General features: G+C 41.8%; 1 protein-coding gene across 1 annotated transcript in view; it reads right to left on the bottom strand.

Moving 5' to 3' along the window:
- The window catches only part of thsd7aa (thrombospondin, type I, domain containing 7Aa), a 215,668-nt gene that overhangs the window by 41,672 nt on the left and 152,924 nt on the right, over window positions 1–21,072 (bottom strand). The window contains exons 12-17 of the mRNA XM_026300874.1: window positions 19,151–19,345; window positions 18,591–18,857; window positions 4,390–4,568; window positions 4,179–4,184; window positions 3,832–3,965; window positions 3,547–3,700 (exon numbers count right to left, since the gene is read on the bottom strand). Coding sequence (XP_026156659.1) covers window positions 3,547–3,700; window positions 3,832–3,965; window positions 4,179–4,184; window positions 4,390–4,568; window positions 18,591–18,857; window positions 19,151–19,345 — 935 coding nt within the window. The remainder of the gene's footprint in view (window positions 1–3,546; window positions 3,701–3,831; window positions 3,966–4,178; window positions 4,185–4,389; window positions 4,569–18,590; window positions 18,858–19,150; window positions 19,346–21,072) is intronic.

The raw sequence follows: 21,072 nt of genomic DNA, 5'->3' as shown, positions 1-21,072 counted from the left end.
CCGAGGAGTACGGCTTCATGATAGTCTTCCGAGCCAACGAAGGAAATACTTCGCGGGAGGAATTTCTACCAGGACCAAGTGTTTATCAAGTCAAGTGAAACGAGTCCCTTACGGTAAAACCTAAGTTAGCTGTTTTTTCGGACACTATCTAAAGAACCAGAGATTGTTTGTTCTTACCCTCTTTAACCTGCAAGAGATTTAATCGGAGGAGTTTTCTTGATTGTTGTTTTCTGCCCTCCATAACCTGCAAGAAGATTAATTGGAGGAGTTTTCAGTGTGTATAAAGAGACTAGTATTTTAGTTTTGGGACTCTGCCATAACTCTGGATTCCTGACCAGAATTCTCTGCTCCGTGAGATATTTCTCTGCGGGTCAAGACCTGGACTCACTTCCTCATCCGCCTAGACTCCCTACGGAGTTACCTGGTGTGGGCCTAGGTGTGAACCATCCTTCTGCTGAACCAAGTCACGGACTCTTCATTCCATTTTTCCATGGTCACTCATCAGCACCTGTACTATGTTGCTCTTTGATTTTCCTGTGAATAAACCTTTATATCTGGATTAGAGCTTTTGTGTGGCATTTTTTAATTTTCCATTACAATTGAGTACCACCTCAAAGTGAGCGGGGCAGTCATGGCACAGCATCGTGATACTGCCGTGACGTCCTTTATATGTGACACAAACACACATACTCACCTCCTCGTAGGACCACATTGTTTTGTGAGTAGCGTTAGCCATTGCTAAAGACGATAATATTGGAAAAACAAACGGTTGCTATTGCTGGTTTTTAAAAATGGTGGGTTTGATTCTTGTGTTGGACCGGGCTTGGACGTCTTGTTCATGACTCTTCCAGTGACGTCATGCCCTGGCTAATCAGTGGCCTGCAGTCCATTGACGTCTCATTTCAGTATCAGCTCAGGTCACTTGGGACCTCGGCCAAGGAGCAGGGCTGCCAAATTTCACACATTCGCTGTGAAACTCATGCATCTGATTGGCTTCACACATTCTTATTCCACAAACCCCATTTTCTCACGCTGAAGTGTCTGTCAACTGTGATCTACCTTTCTTTCATTCATTCATTTTCTGCCACTTTATCCAGGTCCAGGTCGCGAGGGCAGTGGTCTAAACAGAGATGCCCAGACTTCCTTCTCCCTAGACACTTCTTCCAGCTCTTCCGGGGGGATACTGAGATGCTCCCAGGCCAGCCGAGACACACAGTCCTTCCAGCTTGTCTCGGGTCTTTCCTGGGACCTCCTCCCAGTGGGGAATGCCCGGAAAACCTCCCCAGGGAGGCGTCCAAGCGGCATCCAGAACAGATGCCGGAGCCATGTCAGCTGGCTCCTCTTGATGTGGAGGAGCAGTGGCTCTACTCCAAGCTCCTCCCATGTGACCAAGCTCCTCACCCTAACTGTAAGGGAGTGACCAACCACCATGTGGAGGAAACTCATCCCGGGATCTTGAGGGTAGGAATGTAGATTGACTGATAAATCGAGAGCTTCAGCTTTCGACTCAGCTCCTTTCGTTACCACAACAGACTGGTACATCGACTGCATCGATGCCTCCGCTGCACTGATCCATCTGTCAATCTCCTGTTCAATTCTTCCCTCACTTGTGAACAAGACCCCGAGATACTTAAATTCCTCTACCTGAGGCAGGACCTCTCCTCCGACCTGGAGAGTGCAAGCCACGTTTTTCCAGTTGAGAACCATGGCCTCAGATTTGGAGGTGCTGATTCTCATCCCAGCCACTTAACACTCGGCTACAAACTGCCCCAGCGCATGCTGAAAGTCCTGGCTTGATGGAGCCAACAGTCACCTCAGTGACTTTGGCCTGGCTGATAGATGGATCAGCCTTTGACTCCTCAGTCTCTGCTTCCTGTATGGAAGGCCTGTTGGTGGGACCGAGATAGACAAAGTATTCCTTCCACCGCCTGTTGATGTCCCCATTTGAGGTCAACAGCTCCCCACCTTCACTGTAAACAGTGTTGGCAGAGCACTGCTTTCCCCTCCTGAGTTGCTGGATGATTTGCCAGAATTCCCTCGAGGTTGACCGATAGTCCTCCTCCAATTTTTGCCTCTGATGGATATCCCTATGCTCAAACATGGTGTTTGTTATGGACAAACTATGACTAGCACAGAAGTCCAACAACAAAACACCACTCGAAGTCAGATCGGGGAGGTCGTTCCTCCCAAACACACCCCTCCAGGTTACACTGTCATTAGCCATATGAGTGTTGAAGTCCAGCACCCTTCCTAGGGACTCAAAGGACTGTACTCTGTACAGTTGCTTGGCTAATAGGCCAAAACAACAGTAAGAGGCCTATCCCCGACCTGAAGGCACAGGGAAATGACATTTGACATTATAAGGGTTTTCGAGCAATAATTTGGAGGTTTAAGTGCTTTATTAGTATACTGTGTTTGCATATAAATTAACCTTGTCCTCACATGGAATGTTTTTGATATGTAGCAGTAATAAGAATTTAGATTAAGCTATTAAGACCTTTTTTAAAAAAAATTCCAGCTCAACGAAATCCAAGGAATTAAAACATATGATATTAACAGAAGAAAAGCGGTGCCTGTCATCAAGCCTGTTTTGCAAGTGGCACTAACTAAGAACAGAACTGTGAATGTTGTAGCATATTGTAATTAGTACAGTAGTGCTAGTGTAGATTTATTAAACCAACATGACCATCTGAAGGCACACTAATAGGGTTGCGGGGTGGGGCACAGTTTGTTGTTCGGACTGTTGGAGTGTTCAATAATGGTTATTTCTAATTATTTTGTTTGGTAAGGATTAGACTTTAACTTCAGAATCTCTGGTTCTAATAGATTGTATCCCATTGATACCCACAATGTTAATTTGACCCTTACTAGTTGTTTGGTTAAGTTTGTACACTTGTCACAAACCTGTAGTAACTCAAGGACTCTGTACCCTACATTGAGAAATTGTGATGTGCAGGAAATGAATAAAAATGTTTTTGCTGTATTTTACGATGACGAATCTGCAAAACAAAAAAATTGTGTATGTGGGAAACTGCTACCAGATACTATCACCTAATGGAAAACCCCAAAAACCCTAGTTGAGCAGAGGGGAGTAGTACTAGTGGAAAAGCCCCCAAATGCCCCTTTCTCCCTGTGCTTACTTCTGCTTCCCCTCATTACATATTCCACACACACCTCTTCTGGACTGAGTCACTAATCTAAGTATGGGCCTGCAGCAGAGTGGAGTAGGTACTGAGGAGAGGGTTAAAATTGACTTTGAAACAGTCTCCTTTGTCTAGGTAATCCTTTAAAAAGGTCTTTGTGTTTACAGCCAGTTTACTTGGTAAATTAACAAATGAAAATGCAATAACTCAAAGACAAGTACAGCATAGCGTTCACCCCTTTTTACCCCCGTGTTTTCTGTCACCCCTCAATTGTCTGCTATTTAAAAAAATGTCAAAAATACCAACAAAAAGAAAAAACATAATGACAGGAGCAGCTTGAATTTTTTTTTTTTTTTTTTGGAACGGCAGTATAGTGGCAGAGAAAGTTATATGCCATTCTTACAATTGCACATGGGCTCCAGGCTCCCCAGTCTGATAAAACACAGTCCTCAGGGCAAGGCAGTTGGCTGTTGCGAGCCCCCACAGGCATCTCCTCTGGGTCACACAAGTAGTTCTCCACATGTTCAGAAGGCCCGTCAATAGTGTTCAGCATACACCTGGATACAAAGTTAGGCTATTTCTACAATGTCCCACAGTGACATGCATAATTATTTTTATGTTGATCATCAAGTGCTGAATTCTTTGAATGCCCCCTGCCTGTGTTGACATATTTTTTGAATTATCTTGCCTGATTTTCCTTGTCTGAACACCTTCACCACAGTTATCCTTCAGGTTCATGTTGCTGACCTTCCATACACTCCAGGGCTCCGCCACCCAAACATACTGTCCACAGTCACTGAGACAAGGCACCACCTCATACACCTGACACACACAAATACAGTACAGTTACTCCTAATGTTGTGTGTGTCATTAAGCTCTGGAACTTAAAATTGGATTAACATTGATTAAAATAAAAAAATCCAAATCAATCCAAAACATCAAAATCCAATTTCATCATCACCACAAGACTTTTTTAGAGTCTAAGTTTAAGTTAATACTATTACCCACACTTAAAAAGAGGAAGCTTCTACATACCTGGGCCTGTGGATGGAATCCATTCACCAAAGAACAGAAATAGGAAAACGTCATTCACAGTATGTTACTCAATTAAATATACATTGACAACATGATATAATATTATTGAAACGTCAATTCCCACAAAGACAAGCAGTAACAAAACAACTTTAATACTTTTCTTCAACATTAATCACACATTACTGATTACTGTTAATGAGACCATTCTCACCTGGTTCACATGGTCCAGTTTAGGACATGGTCTCCCACCATTGTAAGGCTTTTCTCTAAGCCACTTGGAACGAACTTTGACACCACTGCCACAAGATTTGCTGCAGCGGGACCAGTTGGACCATTCACTCAGTTTGCAGTCAGATGGGCAGGGGATGATACAAGCCTCTTCTATATACCCTGTAATGAATTATATATAGTTCATTTACGTGATCAGAACAGATCATCAGTCCTCTAAAGACAAGTAGAGACTGTCCTTATTACTAGCAACACTAATATGTTATAGTCGGTCATGATGTAATATTATTGAAACGTCAATTCCCACAAAGACTACTACTTTTCACACGTGATTACTGTTAACAGAGAGACCACTCACTTATGCTTATGACATAAGCATAAGAAAGTTAGGTGACCTAGTATATTAAGTAAATTAAGTAAAGTCTGCACTAGGAGAAGGCTGGGGCAGATCAGACACAGACTTTAGCACAAAAAGTGTGAAAAGTTGTGGTATTATTATCATCAATAATAATAATAATAATAATAATAATAATAATAATAATAATGATGAATGCTACTTTAACCCTAACCATGCAGTTTTTCTTTTGTAACTGCAACCTTTTCTAACAGTTCCCATGACACTTGATAGTGGAACAGTGAGATGGAATGCATTGCTACCATACTACAGTTAGCAAATAACTGGAAGGGTTCTCTGGTGGTATATTCAACAGTAGGGAGGAGCAATATATGTTGCAGTTTAGCCTTGTGATAAAGTATTACTAGAGTTAAAGAAAACACTATGCGTAAACATCTAGTGAAGGGGACCTGTTTTGATATTTTGGTAAGTAATGACAGATTTTTGCCTGGTTTTTGTCATCTGTACAGTAATCCACTACTTATTTCATCTTAAAATAGTAGCTTAATATTTTGGAAAACATGTGCATTCTCTCCCTTTCCCAGAGATGGATTACAGGACATCAGTGATGTTCTGTTATGTATGTTTAGTACAAAGCTGGCATCAGGACGTGCTTTCCCAGCTTAACATTAAGACTGGAAGTCAGGAGAAGAGGCTAGCTTGTCATAGATTAAAAATATATGTATATGTCTAAAGACTGTACAAAAACAGACAATAATTTGATCTCTTGTTGAAAAAAAGCCAAGACTGCAGACTACAGTGAACTTACTTTAGTCTTGTGAGGTTGTCAGATTTAGCCCAGTCATGTTAATACAAAAACTAGGTTAAGCTAAAACTTTTGCTCATGGACCATGTGGAGCCAACTGTGTAACTAGAGACATTGCATAGATGTGCTGGGCAGGTGGATAAACTGTTGTTAATCAAGAAATGCGTAATCAGCTTGTAATCCACCCTCCAACACACCAGCTACATTTCTATTTCTGTACAGATTTAAAAAGGACAAAAATGGTTAAATAGTAATTTAGAGGTATTGGTAGTGGAACTTTCTTTTAATTGCCTTTATGCTAAACTAGGATAACCATGTAGACAGAAATTAATTAATTAATTGAATTAAAAACAACTTTATTTTCATCTATGCATTGGGTTGGGCATGCATTTTCATTAGAACAAGCTGCATGTAATAACTATTTGAAGATTTTCAATCACGATTTAGAGCACATGATAGCACAGCACTTTTAAAAGTCACCAACGATCTTCTCTTTGGACTCATTTCTATACTTGTCCTTGCTAGACCTTAGTGCTGCATTTGACACCATCGACCACAGCACTTTATTTACAGACTTTGACCATATGACTGGAATCAGTGTTAAAATGGTTCCAATCTTATTTATTGGACAGATTCCAATTTGTTCATGTCAATGATGAACCTTCCACAAGCACAGAAGTTAGTTATGGAGTTACACAAGGTTCTGTGCTAGGGCTGATTCTGTTCACCTTATATATGCTTCCTTTAGGCCAGTGTTTTTCAACCTTTTTTGAGCCACGGCACATTTTTTACATTGAAAAAATCCTGCGGCACACCACCACCCAAAAAGTTACAAAATGACACTCTGAAGCCTAATACAGATATAGTAAAATGACAATATAGTCTCTCAATTTATTTATACTCAATGTCTCTGCCACTTCTTTGATTTAGCTACGAGTTCAGCAACTAGGTAGCTAGCTTTGAGGGCTCTCTCATTCACCTTTGTGGTTTTTCTTATAAAAGTTGCCTGTTTCTCCGTGCTTTTTCATAGGCAAACAAAATAGTCCATTGGTTTGTTTTGAAGTGATGGGTGTTTCGTTTGGAGATGGTACCATGCCTGGCATCATGGTGCTGTTGGGTAGCTTTTCACCACACACCAAGCACATTGGAGTCTGTGCCGTGGTATCTCCAGTTAAAGAAAATAGCTTTCGCTGTATTGCCTCAAGCTCACTGTCTTTGCTTTCTTTTGGCCACCACTCATACTAGGGCCTTCATCTGGGTCAGAATTTTGTCCAGGGTCCAGTTAATGATGCATGCTACCTGTAGCATGCACCACTAACTCTCGTCTCTAAGAAGAAACAAGGCAATTAGAGGCATGCTGCCACCCACTGACATGAAAGAGTATTACACTGCTCTGGCAGTGCCTCTCTGGACTCTCCATCGGTACACTGAGCTCTGCTATCCTAACCCTCCCTTCCACTCACCTTTCATTCCCCTCTCCTCCCTCCTCACATGTATATTCCACCATTCAACTTTGTGCTCTCTCCCTCTCTGTCTTTCCTCTCTCTCTCTGTACCTTCTGCAGGTGTCCCTGGTCCTGGAGCTGTATATTGCTGATGTGCAGTAACTGGCCCCACCAACCTGCAGTGTCTATTTGTTGTTTATTGTTGTCGTTCTTTTCTCTCTCCTCTATCCACTCACCCCAACCGGTTGAGGCAGATGGCCGCCCAAACTGAGCCTGGTTCTGCTGGAGGTTTCTTCTCCTGTTAAAGGGAGTTTTTCCTCTCCACTGTCACCAAGTGGGACAATTGGGATTTGGTGCTAAACAATTAAAACTGCATTGAATTGAATTGAATTGAACTAATATTATCTGCTTTTTCAGATTGACTACTGTCAATCAGGTCAATCACTGGTCAACACTGTTATAAAATAGATGATAAGAGTGAGTTTATAAGACCCTCAAAAGTGGCTGAACCTTTTTTGTGATTTATTCTAAAAAGTAAATGGTCATAATTTGGTCTGTCAATTTCAGGTCCAAGTAATAAACCTTATAGTATGTAAGACTAACCCTAACCATTTTCTAAAGTGAAAATTGACAAAAAATAAGATTGGTCTGTGAATCGCAACAAAGCTAAAACAAAAATGCTTGACAAATTAAAGACAAACTTTAAAGCAAAATAATAAACTTAGTAGGTGATTGGCCACCATATGCTGTCACAACAGTTTTAATGCTCCTTTTCATACTCTTCACTTTAATACTCTTCAAACGATTCAGTGACTGCTCGCATAATATGAACTGTGATGCTGCCATCAGCATATATTTTTCAAATCAATGCTCAGAATTAAAGTGATCACTCAGTACCTTCCCTCTAAGAGTACAATGGATCTAAACCATGGCAGCAAAATGCTCCATACAGTGTAACAGAGCCACTGAATTCCCCGCAATAGGAATCAAACTTTCCGGTTTTACCTTTCATTTGCCACCCATATTTATAACAACAGTACAGGGTATATATAATTTAATCTCTGTACTTCTCCTACTGTATCTTACTTGGTCTGCTATCATCATGAATTGGAGGTGACAGAAAATGGATGTCAAATGACAGCACCATCAATGAGAAAATTATTGTAGTCATGATGCCACCAGTAATATCTCCTGCCACACAAAATCAGCTGCAAAACCTGCTACAATTTCAGAATGAGAATATATGAATCATTATCAATCAATCAACCTACCAGCAGAGGTGGCAAAAGTACTCACATTCTGTACTTAAGTAGAAGTACAGATACTTGTGTGAAAAGTAAAAGTAAGAAAGTACATTGTCTGACATCTACTTAAGTAAAAAAGTAAAAATGTTTTTTTGCCGTCAATGATACACGATACATCTTTTGATAAGTTCACAAAACTAAAAAAGTTCTGACACAAAAAAGGAAATTCTTCTTCTTTTATTAACAACCTGCAAAGTGCTGATCTTCTTCTTCTTTTCCTTTCAGCTGCTCCCTTCATGGGTCGCCACAGCGAATCATCTGCCTCCATTTAACCCTATCCTCATGTCCTCCTTCACTACATCCAAGAACCTCCTCTTTGGTCTTCCTCTAGGCCTCCTTCCTGGCAGCTCTAACCTCAGCATCCTTTTACCAATATATTCACTGTCCCTCCTCTGAACATGTCCAAACCATCTCAATCTGGCTTCCCTGGCTTTTTCTCCAAAACATCTAACATGAGCTGTTCCTCTGATGTACTCATTCCTGATCCTATCCATCCTCGTCAGTCCCAGAGAGAACCTCAACATCTTCAGCTCTGCAACCTCCAGTTCTGTCTCCTGTCTTTTTCTCAGTGCCACTGTCTCTAAACCATACAACATTGCTGGTCTCACCACTATCTTGTACACCTTTCCTTTCATTCTTGCTGACACTCTTTAGTCACACATCACACCTGACACATTCCTCCACCCGTTCAACCTGCTTGAACATGCCTCTTCACTTCTTGTTCATACTCTGCATTGCTCTGGACTGTTGACCCTAGGTACTTAATATCCTCCACCTTCTTCACCTCTACTCCCTGTAACCTCACCGTTCTACTTGAGTCCCTCTCATTTATACACGTCCTCTGTTTTATTGCGGATAAGCTACATTCCTCTCCTTTCCAGAGCAAACCTCCACCTCTCTAGATTTTCCTCCACCTGCTCCCTGCTCTCACTACAGATGACAATGTCATCTGCAAACATCATGGTCCACGGAGATTCCTGTCTAACCTCATCTGTCAGCCTGTCCATCACCACAGCAAACAAGAAGGGGCTCAAAGCCAATCCTTGGTGCAGTCCCACCTCCACCTTGAACTCCTCTGTCACCCCTGCAGCACACCTCACCACTGTCTTACAGCCCTCATACATGTCCTGCATCACTTGAACATACTTCTCTGCCACTCCAGACATCCTCATACAAAACCACAGCTCCTCTCTCAGCACCCTGTCATACGCTTTTTCCAAATCTACAAAGACACAATGGCATGAAACCATACTGCTGCTCACAAATGCTCACTTCTGACCTCAGGCTAGTCTCCACTACTCTTTCCCATAACTTCATTGTGAGACTCATCAGCTTTATTCCTCTGTAGTTTCCACAACTCTGCATGTCTCCCTTAGTCTTAAAAATGGGCACCAGTACACTTCTCCTACATTCCTCAGGCATCCTCTCACTCTCCCAGATCTTGTTAAATAGCCCAGTCAAAAACTCTACTGCCACCTCTCCTAAACACTTCCATACCTCCACAGGTATGTCGTCAGGACCAACTGCCTTTCCACTCTTCATCCTCTTCAACGCCTTCCTCACTTCATCGTTACTGATCTTTGCTACTTCCTTCTCCACAACAGTCACCTCTTCTACTCTGTGCTGTCTGACATTTTCCTCATTCATCAACTCTTCAAAGTATTCCTTCCATCTTTCCATCACACTTGTGGCACCTGTCAACACATTTCTATCCCTGTCCTTAATCACCCTAACCTGCTGCACATCCTTCACATCTCTGTTTCTCTGCCTTGCCAACCTGTACAAATCTACCTCTCCCTCCTTAGTGTCCAACCTATCATACAAATCCTCATACATCCTTTATTTGGCCTTTGCCACCTCCACCTTCACTTTATGCTGCATCTCCCTGTACACCTGTCTGTTCTCTTCTGTCATCTCAGTGTCCCACTTCTTCTTAGGTAACCTTTTCCTCTTAACACGCTCCTGAACTTCCTCATTCCACCACCAAGTCTCCTTATCTGCTTTCCTCTTTCCAGATGACACACCAAGTACCCTCCTACCTGTCTCCCTGATCACTTTAGCTGTAGCTGTCCAGTCATCTGGAAGAACCTCCTGATCTCCCAGAGCCTGTTTCAGCTCCTCCCTGAAAGTCACACAACACTCATCCTTTTTCAACTTCCACCACTTGGTCCTCTGCTCTGCCCTTGTCCTCTTCATCTTCCTCACCACCAGAGTCATCCTACACACCACCATCCTCTGCTGTCTGGTTACACTCTCCCCAGCCACTACTTTGCAGTCACTGAGATGTAATCAACGTGTGTGCTCCTGTCTCCACTCTTATATGTCACCCTATGCTCCTCCCTTTTCTGGAAAAATGTGTTCACTACAGCCATTTCCATCATTTTTGTGAAGTCTACCACCATCTGTCCTTCTGCATTTCTGTCCTGCATACCAAACTTATCCATCACTTCCTTGTCACCTCTGTTTGCCTCACCAACATGTCCGTTGAAGCCTGCCCCAATCACCACTCTCTCACCACTAGGGATACCCTAAATCACCTCATCCATCTCCCTTCAGAATTTCTCCTTCTCTTCTAACTCACATCCCACCTGTGAGGCATAACCACTGACAACATTCAACATCAAACCTGCACAGTGCTGATACAGAGAACAAAACACAACGCATTCACCACGATTCGTTCTTGAAGCCGAGAACATCAAACAGTTCTGTTAAATACAGATGGGGAATGTCTTGCTTTTCTGAATCTGCTGCGTCGTCATCGGACTCGGCAATACTCCCTGGATCCCTTTCCTCCTCCATGTCGCACTGCACGTTTTCTCTCTATCATAATCTACACACTCACTCGATTTCCCTCTCTAGTTAGTTATGTCTTTTACCTTGTGTCGTCATCCGCAAGGTTGAAAAAGTAACGAGCCTGTTTTGGTAATGTAAAGAGTAGAAAGTACAGATATTTGTGTCTAAATGTAGGGAGTAAAAGTAAAAAGTCATCAAAAAAATAAATACTCAACTAAAGTACAGACACTTGAAAAATCTACTTAAGTACAGCAACAAAGTAGTTGTACTTTGTTGTAATGCTGGTAGGCATTCTATAAAGGTTGTCATAGAGAGTTTAAGGGGAAAAGTTTAGGGAAGAACTCACACAATGAAATGGACCAAAATCGTGAACACACCAGAGTATGCTAAGTAGTATTTTTGACAATATTTTTATAGCATAGAGTGATCTATCCTTTTGTGAGGAGATGAAAAAAAAAAAATCTAAAATATCCCATACAACTGATATGTCTTTGATTTGACTTGCTTGTCAAAATGAGAACTCCATGCCAAGCCAACCCTGCCACCAAATGGATACCTTCCTCATTGATATTCATGGCTATTCCAGATTCACCCACAAAGTCCTTTCCCAAACGTAGCATCACTGATCTCCAGGTGAGGCCTGGATAACAGCAGGAGTGAGCAGGCAATTACAACATTACTTGCACAATACTCTGACCTGAGAGAGGCCATAAAAGACTCCTTAAGATAAAGTACAAAGCACCAATAACTCTGAGCTTAGAATCCCATTACAGTTACAGCCAATTACAATAAAGCAGTCCCATACTGGGACTCACAACAAGATATCTCAGATGCACTGAGAGAGAAATAACTTTTTGTTTTGAGGTGGCTTCTTAGATGTCAGGATCTCAGTTGCTCATTCCTCCGGAGTGCTCTGATGTGTTCTGTATTTTCCCAGGCCCTGTGATTTTTTTTTATTCCCTTTTTTGGAGTATACTTAGAGCTCACTACAAAGTGTCCTGACAAATTTGGACTGCAAATACAATGCCTGATTCCCTTTTGAATGGAGGTTTGATAAAAAGGCATCCTAGTATCTGATCCTTGGTCTACTAATTTGGAGACAATTGATAGTCTAAACCTATGCCCCATTTCAGGGTCTTATTTGAAGTACACATTTCAACAAGTCCAACATCCAATATGCCCTCATATGTACAGGTGCATCTCAATAAATTAGAATATCATCAAAAAGTTGATTTATTTCAGTACTTCAGAAGCTCATATATTATATAGATTCATTACACAGATATTTCATGTTTGTTTCTTTTAATTTTGTTGATTATAACTTGTAGCTAATGAAAACCCCAAATTCAAATAATTAGAATATTACTTAAGACCAATAAAAAAAAAAGGATTTTTAAAACAAATGATGAACTACTGAAAATTATGAACATGTACAGGACTCAATACTTGGTTGGCGCTCCTTTTGCATGAATTACTGCAGCCATGCACCGTGGCATGAAGGTGATCAATCTGTGGCACTGATGAGGTGTTATGGAAGCACAGGTAGCTCTGATAGTGACCTTCAGCCCTTCTGCGTTGTTGGGTCTGATGTCTCGCATTCCTCTTCACAGTACCCCATAGATTCTCTATGGGGTTTAGGTCAGGCGAGTTTGCTGGCCAATCAAGCACAGGGACACCATGGTCTTTAAAACAGGTATTGGTCCCTCTGGCAGTGTGGGCAGGTGCCAAGTCCTGCTGGAAAATGAAATCATCATCTCCATAAAGCTGGTCAGGAGGGGGAAGCATGAAGTGCTTTAAAGCTTCCTGATAGACGGCTGCATTGACCTTGGACCTGATAAAACACAGTGGACCAACACCAGCAGATGACATGGTTCCCCAAACCACCACTGACTGTGGAAACTTTACACTGGCCATCAAGAAACTTAGATTCTGTGCCTCTCCTCTCTTCCTCCAGACTCTGGGACCTTGATTTTCAAATGAAATGCAAAATTTACTTTCATCTGAAAAGAGGACTTTGGACCAGTGAGCAACAGTCCAGTCCTTTTTGTCCTTAGCCCAGGTAAGACGCCTCTCATGCTGTCTCTGCTTCACGAGTGGCTTAAAACAAGGAATGTGACAGTTGTAGCCCATGTCCTGGATACGTCTGTGCGTGGTGGCTCTTGAAGCACTGACTTTAGTTGCAGTCCACTCCTTGTGAATCTCTCTAAATTGTTAAATAGGTTTCGTTTCACAATCCTCTCGGGTTTGCAGTTCTACCTGTTGCTTGTGCACCTTTTTCTACAACATTTTTATCTTCCACTTAACTTTCCATTAACCTGTTAGCCCTGGCTGCCCTCTGGTACCGTCTGTGTTTTTCCGATGCTAGACGCAAAACATTTGTAGCGATAGACACATTCTATACATTCACATAAGATTAGATTAAATTCAACTTGATGTGCTATGAACATATATACAGATGTGAGTACTATAAACATATAATGTACAGAGATATATATGCTATTAATGTATGTACCGTAAGGAGAAACTATGAACGCTATGATACCTTAAGCTAAGCAACTCACTAGTGCAATGGACATTGAAAAAAAAAGTTAAAGTAATAGTTAAAGTAACATGAGTAGCTATCTAAGTTGCTAGTGCAGTGTAGAAGGCAGTGTAAAATTAGTACATAGTACTAGTATGTGGAAACAGTTCAGTGTTCTGAATGTACAGTTTTGCTGGTCCAAGTATATTGAGGGGTGAGGGAAGTGTGGTGGTCTGTGTGGAGGTGGGTGGAACAGTGGGGTCAGAGTTCAGTAAGGTAACAGCTGTGGGGAAAAACCTGTTCCTCAGTCTACTGGTCTTTAGGCTCCTGAAGCACCTCCCAGAGGGCAGGAGGTCAAACAGTCTATGGGCAGGGTGAGAGGAGTCCTTGAGAATCCTGCGAGCTCTACGTAGACAGCGTTTCCTCTGGACGACCATCCCATTGATGTGGACAGGGTCATGCGTGCCTCCTTTCTCCCTCATGAAGTCCATAATAGGCTCTTCGGTCTTGCAGGTTTTTGTCAGTGCACCATGTCATCAGGTGCTGCACTGCTGCTTCCTGTAGGCTGTCTCATTATTGTCACGGATAAGGCCGATTACTGTGGTGTCGTCTGCAAACTTGATGATGGAGTTGGAGCCATACACAGGCCTGCAGTTGTAGGTGAAGAGGAAGCAGAGGAATAGGCTGAGCACACAGCCCTGTGATACATCAGTGTTGAGGGTGATGGTGGTGGAGCAGGTGTGGCCTGACCTAACATGCTGAGGTCTGCTGGTCAGAAAGCCCAGTATCCAGTTGCAGAGGGAGTTGCTGATGCCCGGATCTTCAAGTTTAGTGATGAGCTTGGAGGGAATAACAGTGTTAAATGCTGAGCTGAAGTCTACAAACAGCATTCTAGCATGTATGTTGTTATTGTCAAGATGTGTGAGCACAAAGTGCGTCGGGGGTCAGAGTTAGAGAAGTGTTCCTCCACCTTTAGATTGTAACAGTGCTTCGCCTTTTTCATGCCCTCTTCAGGTTTACCCTGGATATGCTGTAGGCCTGTGCATCACCTGATCTGAAGGCAGTGTTGCAGGCCTTTAGCAGGAACCGTACCTCCTTGTTCATCCATGGCTTAGGGTTAGGGTACATGGTGATCTGTGTTGTGACACTGTCAGTGGTGGTGTTGATGTAGTCCAGCACAGAGGGGGCATAGGTGGCAATGTCCGTATGACAGCCACATGTAGCCTGAAGCTACCTACCTGAAGCTGTGTTGAAACCTGTCCCAAAGTACAGTCTGTCTCTGCTGGCCACACTTTGATGGTCTTCACTGATGGCTCCACATGTTGGACGAATGGTGAAATCTTTGGGGTGAGAAACAAAGAAAAGTGGTCTGACTGTCCTAGGTGGGGAAGGGGGCGGGGTCACGTTGTAATCTCCAGGTATGCTTGTATACACATGGTCCAAAGTTTTGTTTCCTCTGGTGTGGCAGGAGACATGCTGGTGGAATTTGGGGAGCACTGTCTTTGAGTTTGAGTGTTTAAAATCACTCGCGACAATAAATGCAGCCTCCGGCTGAGCAGTCTATAGTTTGCTAGTGGCTGCATGAAGTTTGTTCATATCAAGCTTAGCATTAGCATCTGGGGGAATATAAGCTGCGGTTGTAATGGTGGAAGTGAACTCTCTTGGCAGAAAAAAAGGTCTACACTTAACCTTGAGAAATTCTAGGTTAGCTGAGCAGTAATTCTAGGTTAGCTGAGCAGTTCGTACACCAAGCTTTGTTTACATAAATGCAAGATCATTACATTGCAGTCCAAAAGTCTCTTACTGTGGGTAATGCCAAGTTTTATCTCATCTCATCTTTTTTTTTACCAATGACGATACATTAACGGGGCAGCATGGTGGCTGAGTGGTTAGCACTGTTGCCTCACAGCAAGAAGGTCGTGGGTTCGTAACCCAGCCTTTCTGTGTGGAGTTTGCATGTTCTCCCTGTGCTTGCGTGGGTTTACTCCGGGTACTCCGGTTTCCTCCCACAGTCCAAAAAACATGCATGTTAGGTTGATTGGTGACTCTAAAATTGCCCGTAGGAGTGAGTGTGAGTGTGTGAGGTTGTCTGTCTTTGTGTGTCTATATGTGGCCCTGCGACAGACTGGTGACCTGTCCAGGGTGTACCCCTGCCTTCCACCCGAGAGAGAGCTGGGATAGGCTCCAGCAGATCCCCGTGACCCTGAACCAGGAAAAAGCGGGTATAGAAGATGGATGGATGGATGGATACATTAACGAGGAAAATGCTGGGTAAAGGACGCCGGTGCAGTGTAATTTTTAGCTTAGCTCTTAGCACTCCACATTCCCCCCGCCTTTGTTTATGCTCTTGACGCCACCTGCGAGCACTTCCACCGGGCCGGGTAGTGTGCTGCTATTAATAGCCTCTGGTGTTCTGGAGATCTCAGGGATGATAAAGATTGGTGATAAACTGTTGGAGTGACGTACCAGCAGCAAGTCTGCTAGAAGCTCATCAAAACCGATTTTAGGAGAACTAAACACAATTCAAACAACGAGCAGTTAAATGGCAACATATCGAAAACAAGCTGAAGGTGCAAGACCTAAAACAAGTTGTGAAAAATCCAATAAAATACATGCTAATGAGACATGAGACATAATGGAAAGTTTGAAAACATATTCCAACAATAGCATATTCCAACAATACAAGTCCTATTTCTCTACCACTAAAACTCATTGAAAGACCATCCAAGGAATTGCAGAAATGAATGTTAAATTATAAAGCCATGATTATGAATTTTGTCTTATCTTTGCTGTTTTCTGATCATAAGTTGTTTTTATGTAAACAAAGATTTTGGTTATGTCATTTTTGAGCAGTAGTCTTTAAAAAACGGGTTAATATGTTTTTGGGTTCAGCACTGTCTTACCCTCCTTGTGCAGGGTGTCAATAATCATCTTCTGGACAACTGTCAAGTCAGCAGTCTTCCCCATGATTGGCCTACTGAACCACACTGAGAGACCACTTAAAGGCTCAGGAAACCTTTTTTAGGTGTTTTGAGTTAATTAGCTGATTAGAGTGTGACTCCATCAGTGTCCAATGTTGAACTTTTTCTCAATATTCTAATTCTGTGGTTTTCATTAGCTGTAAGTTATATGAATGTTATATAAATGAAAAGAAACATACATGAAATAGTCCGTGTGTGTTATGAGTCCCCTTTTGGGACTTCCTGTCTTTAAGCTGATCTTGTTGTCCCCCTGCATTGGTCCCCGGCAGCCTTACGTTTGTCTTTAATCATTTGCACCTGAGTTCAATTACCTGTTTCTGCCTTACTATAAGTACTCCTTGTGTTCTTTGTTTCTTTGCAGAAGCATTAACCGCTGTTGACCTGCGTAGATGGTTGCTGATTGTTTAGTGTTTTTGTTATATGCCATATGTGGCAAAGTACGCCGCCCAGCCGGCAACTATGTTAACCGTGACGACCGGTAATATTTGTGCTTTCCCTGAATCCTGGAATTTCCAGGTGAAAAGATTAAACGATTCTGTCCTGCATTTGGGTCCTGTCTCTCCTTCCTCCTTCCAGAACCCCAACACGTAACAGTGTGTAATTAATCTATATATGAGTTTCACTTTTTGAAATGAATCACTCAAATAAATCAACTTTTTGATGAAATTCTAATTTATTGAGATGCACCTGTACACCATAATAAGTTGTTCATCAGTGACTTCAAATTAACAATTCATATGTGCCTCAAAAACAACACATGAGCATCTTCTGATCTTCCACCCAAACTGTTAAGGTCTGTTAATATTAGGTCTTAACAGGCAGAAGCTGAACTAAAACTATGTCATTAAGAATAGGCCATGATTGTGGTCATGCGCAAATGAGTTCTTAGCATTGGTGATTTTAATATCCATGTTTGCAGTCATTCTTGATCTTCTCTCACTTCTGATTTAATCAGTCTTTTAAATAAACTTTTATAATGCATTTCTACACACTCAAGTGCAGTCAAAGCAGTTAACACTGCCCATTCACACATTTGCACACAAGTCATACTAATGGCAACATGTCAAGTAGTTATTCATACCCATTCACACCCCAGGAGCCTGGGGTTGTCTTGCGCAAAGCATGTCGAGTGGAGAAGCCAGGGAATGAAAATCTGACCCTAGTTTAGCGAAAAATCTGCTCTACCTGATGACAAAGTGGAATAATAAGTCTTAATCACCCATATGAAAACTAGTTTGGCATCTCCTTTCTTTTAAGGTTTTGAATAGGCGGGGCATTGATTATATCTGTGATATGCTGCCTACCTATGAGCCTTGTCACTGCTTAAGATCTTCTGTCAAGGCCTTGCTAATTTGTCACAAATGGTGACTTTGCTATCTGAGCCTCTCAGCTGTGGAACTCCTTGCCTGAAAACCGTAGGCAGGAAAACTGTGTTAAATTTATTTTTCAACCTCACTTTTATCACAAGCCTTTCTTATTGATGTAGTGTTTATATTCTTTTTAATTTTCACTTCAGTTTCATACTTTTGCTATTTTTATTTCATAGTACAAAGGTGACATACAAACTAAATTATCATTAGTGTGCTGAAATGAGCAAAGGTGTGTTTTTGTTGCCTTATAACCACTGCCAGAAAGACTATAATTTTCTTCTTTCTAAACATACACTGCCTCCAACATAGTGCAAGAATGTAAATAATGGAAGTCAGGAAGAAATTTTAGTCTTTGTTTAGCCTGGACAAATTTTTTATTTATGACTAAGAAATAAATATACTGTGCATTTCCTATAGCAGAATCAAACACGTCTTGAATGCTGTCACTTATAAACTTTGCTTATTTTGACACTATTTGTCAACGATTTGGGGAAAATGTCCTGGTCTCGAATTTAATGTGTTTGTAAAGTGTTTTTCAATTAAAATGTGATGAACTTAATCCTGTTGTTGCTAAAAAAGATTTGGAAAGTTATTTGAGCACATAAACTCACCATGGCTGTTGCAGCGAGAGGTCTCTACAATGTGGTTGTCCTGGTCATAGCACACCATAGCTTGGTAACGATATCCCTGGCCACATTCTTTGATGTCGCCTTGAACCTTCATGCCAATTTGACCTTCCATACGGCCTCCCTCAGGTAGGATACAATCTGACCAGTTGCCCACAGGCTGGGCATTGTATTTGTTACATGGGCAGTACTGGGTCTCGCTCAAGGGATACGTCTGGTGGTTTTTACACTGGTCACGTTTTTTGCTCTTTCCTGCCAAAAAAAATATAAAAACTAACATTTCAGTATAAACTACTAACAATTTGCCATGTCTTGATTGCACATTAGTATTACTGACAGAGGCATTAAACCACCAACTGCTGCACTGGCTTAGTTCAGTACTGTAAGAACAGGCTTGCTTGGTTTGGTATGAACAGATTAGAAGTTTAAATTAAGAAAAGAACCATGTGGTTTGCAATCCTCGTAGGAAAGGTTAAATCGTTCATCTTGCTCTAAAGGTTGATATAACTTGGGAGTCAGCTTGATAGTAAAGTCTTGTCACTCACCCAGTAGTATCCTCTTGCGGGTCCTGACACCCACACAGTCAGCTGTACAGGAAGTGAACTTGGACCAGCTGCTAAGTTGACAGTCTTCCTGGCAGGGCAACTGGCAAGGCTGGGTGAGGGATGGCATGGAGCTTGTAAACCTAAGACAAGCATCAACATCTGCCTGCCCACCATCCTGCTTTCGGCACGAAACGGCTAGAGAGAAATGGAATGATGCAATTTTATGAAAGAGAAACCATTGCCTTCCTGTCATTTTGAGGGTCATGTATTCACAGTAGATGGTAACCTGACAATGCATCCTCCATACTAACATACTAATAATATAAAGATAATGTAACTCTAACAATAAAATGTTGTATAGTTAACTATGGGTTTTAGACTAATCAGAATCCTTTAAATCTGACCTAAGTAAAATGTAAATATTACATGTATAAGGGAAATGCAAATATTAGGAAATGTCTTAAAAGTCTTGAAAGTATCATATTAGCTTGGAGAGAATATCTGCTTCATCAAATGACCAATAACCTGAATTCCATTCACTCTGGGCTCCTGGGTTGGGTGGGTCTGGAGTCTGGAGGTAGGTAGGTCTGGGGCAGCAGGCCTCTGGGGTTGGCCCGTTTTGGACCCAAGTCTAAACCTATTAGGTAAACCTAAAAACCTGCTTCTGGAGGTGGGATCCTGGGGCCAGTTGATAAGCTGGCTCTAGGAGGAGGCCATGTTTTTGCCTCCTCTGGTGACCCTTACTCCTTTTCTGCTTCAGCTCAACACAAACACGTAGGGCCTTGGAGGGCAGATGGACAGAAGGGGGCTGATAGGTTCTGCCCTCTGCCTGCCATATTGAATGGCTTTCCTACAATTTTAAATGCATATTAGACATGGGGGCATGAGGAGGAGTATAGTGGATCTCCACTGCCAGCCAGCAGTAGGTGTGCTGTCAAGGCACGCACCTGTCTGCAGCCAGGGTGGGGTGGTGTCGTGGTGGCTTCCTCCTCTTGCTGTGCATTGCATTTAGTAACAAGCTCATACACACACACTCACACATACCCTCTCTTTGTATCACTGTAAATTGTATTATTAACATATAGTTATTATAATCATTATTATTATTAATACTATTATGAACAATATTGTATTGCACTGTTACCATTGTCTCACATCGTATTGCTGACATAGTATAGGCATTGTTATTGTTCATATTGTATATGCATCACTGCAGCTGTTCTTTGCTGTTGTTTCTGTTCCCCCCCTGAACTGTCCTGTAGCTGGCATCATCTCAATAAACAAGATCTATTCAACAAAGGGAGTTGGTTTAACACCTCTTTGGAAAGCAACTCTGTTTGCTCAAAAAGTGATCCAGATCCTCAATACTGTATGTCAAGCAGCAGGACATGATGGGTTTTTTAAAAAAAAAGTCAAATTGCATAATTAAAGGTGCAGAAGTAAAATGGAGAATTTACAAATATGTCTCATTTGTGTGTAATCACCAGAAAATATCAAGCTTTGCATTCATTCTGTCACTCTTAGACTGAACCTTTTAAATCAACTGTACACAGGTAGGTCACCATTCACAGAAGCAGCCATTCTGCACCACCATGTTTCTACAGTAGCCTAGAATGGACAAACCAAACACTAGCTCTGTACAGGGAATTGTGTTTTGTCTTGTGACAGCCACCATAACCTGCCTCACACCTGGACACTAGATGGTGCTAAATCTTTCACATTTTGCACAGTGCAGTTTTAACACCAAAATTACTTATAATGCACACATATGTGAAGTTTACACTACTGCATATATTGAATAGTTATTATCGAGGCATGTATAACATAAATGATAACATGAGGTTCATTTTGAACTATTTTATATAATGTTGGGTGTTTTGATCTGTTACTATGTCATCTTTTACTACATTTTGAGAAATCTA

The sequence above is a fragment of the Mastacembelus armatus genome, chromosome 11, assembly GCF_900324485.2.
Source record: "Mastacembelus armatus chromosome 11, fMasArm1.2, whole genome shotgun sequence".
Classification (NCBI taxonomy): Eukaryota; Metazoa; Chordata; class Actinopteri; order Synbranchiformes; family Mastacembelidae; genus Mastacembelus; species Mastacembelus armatus.
Note: the sequence above shows the minus strand (reverse complement) of the source record. Positions and strands in the feature narration are given on the sequence as shown.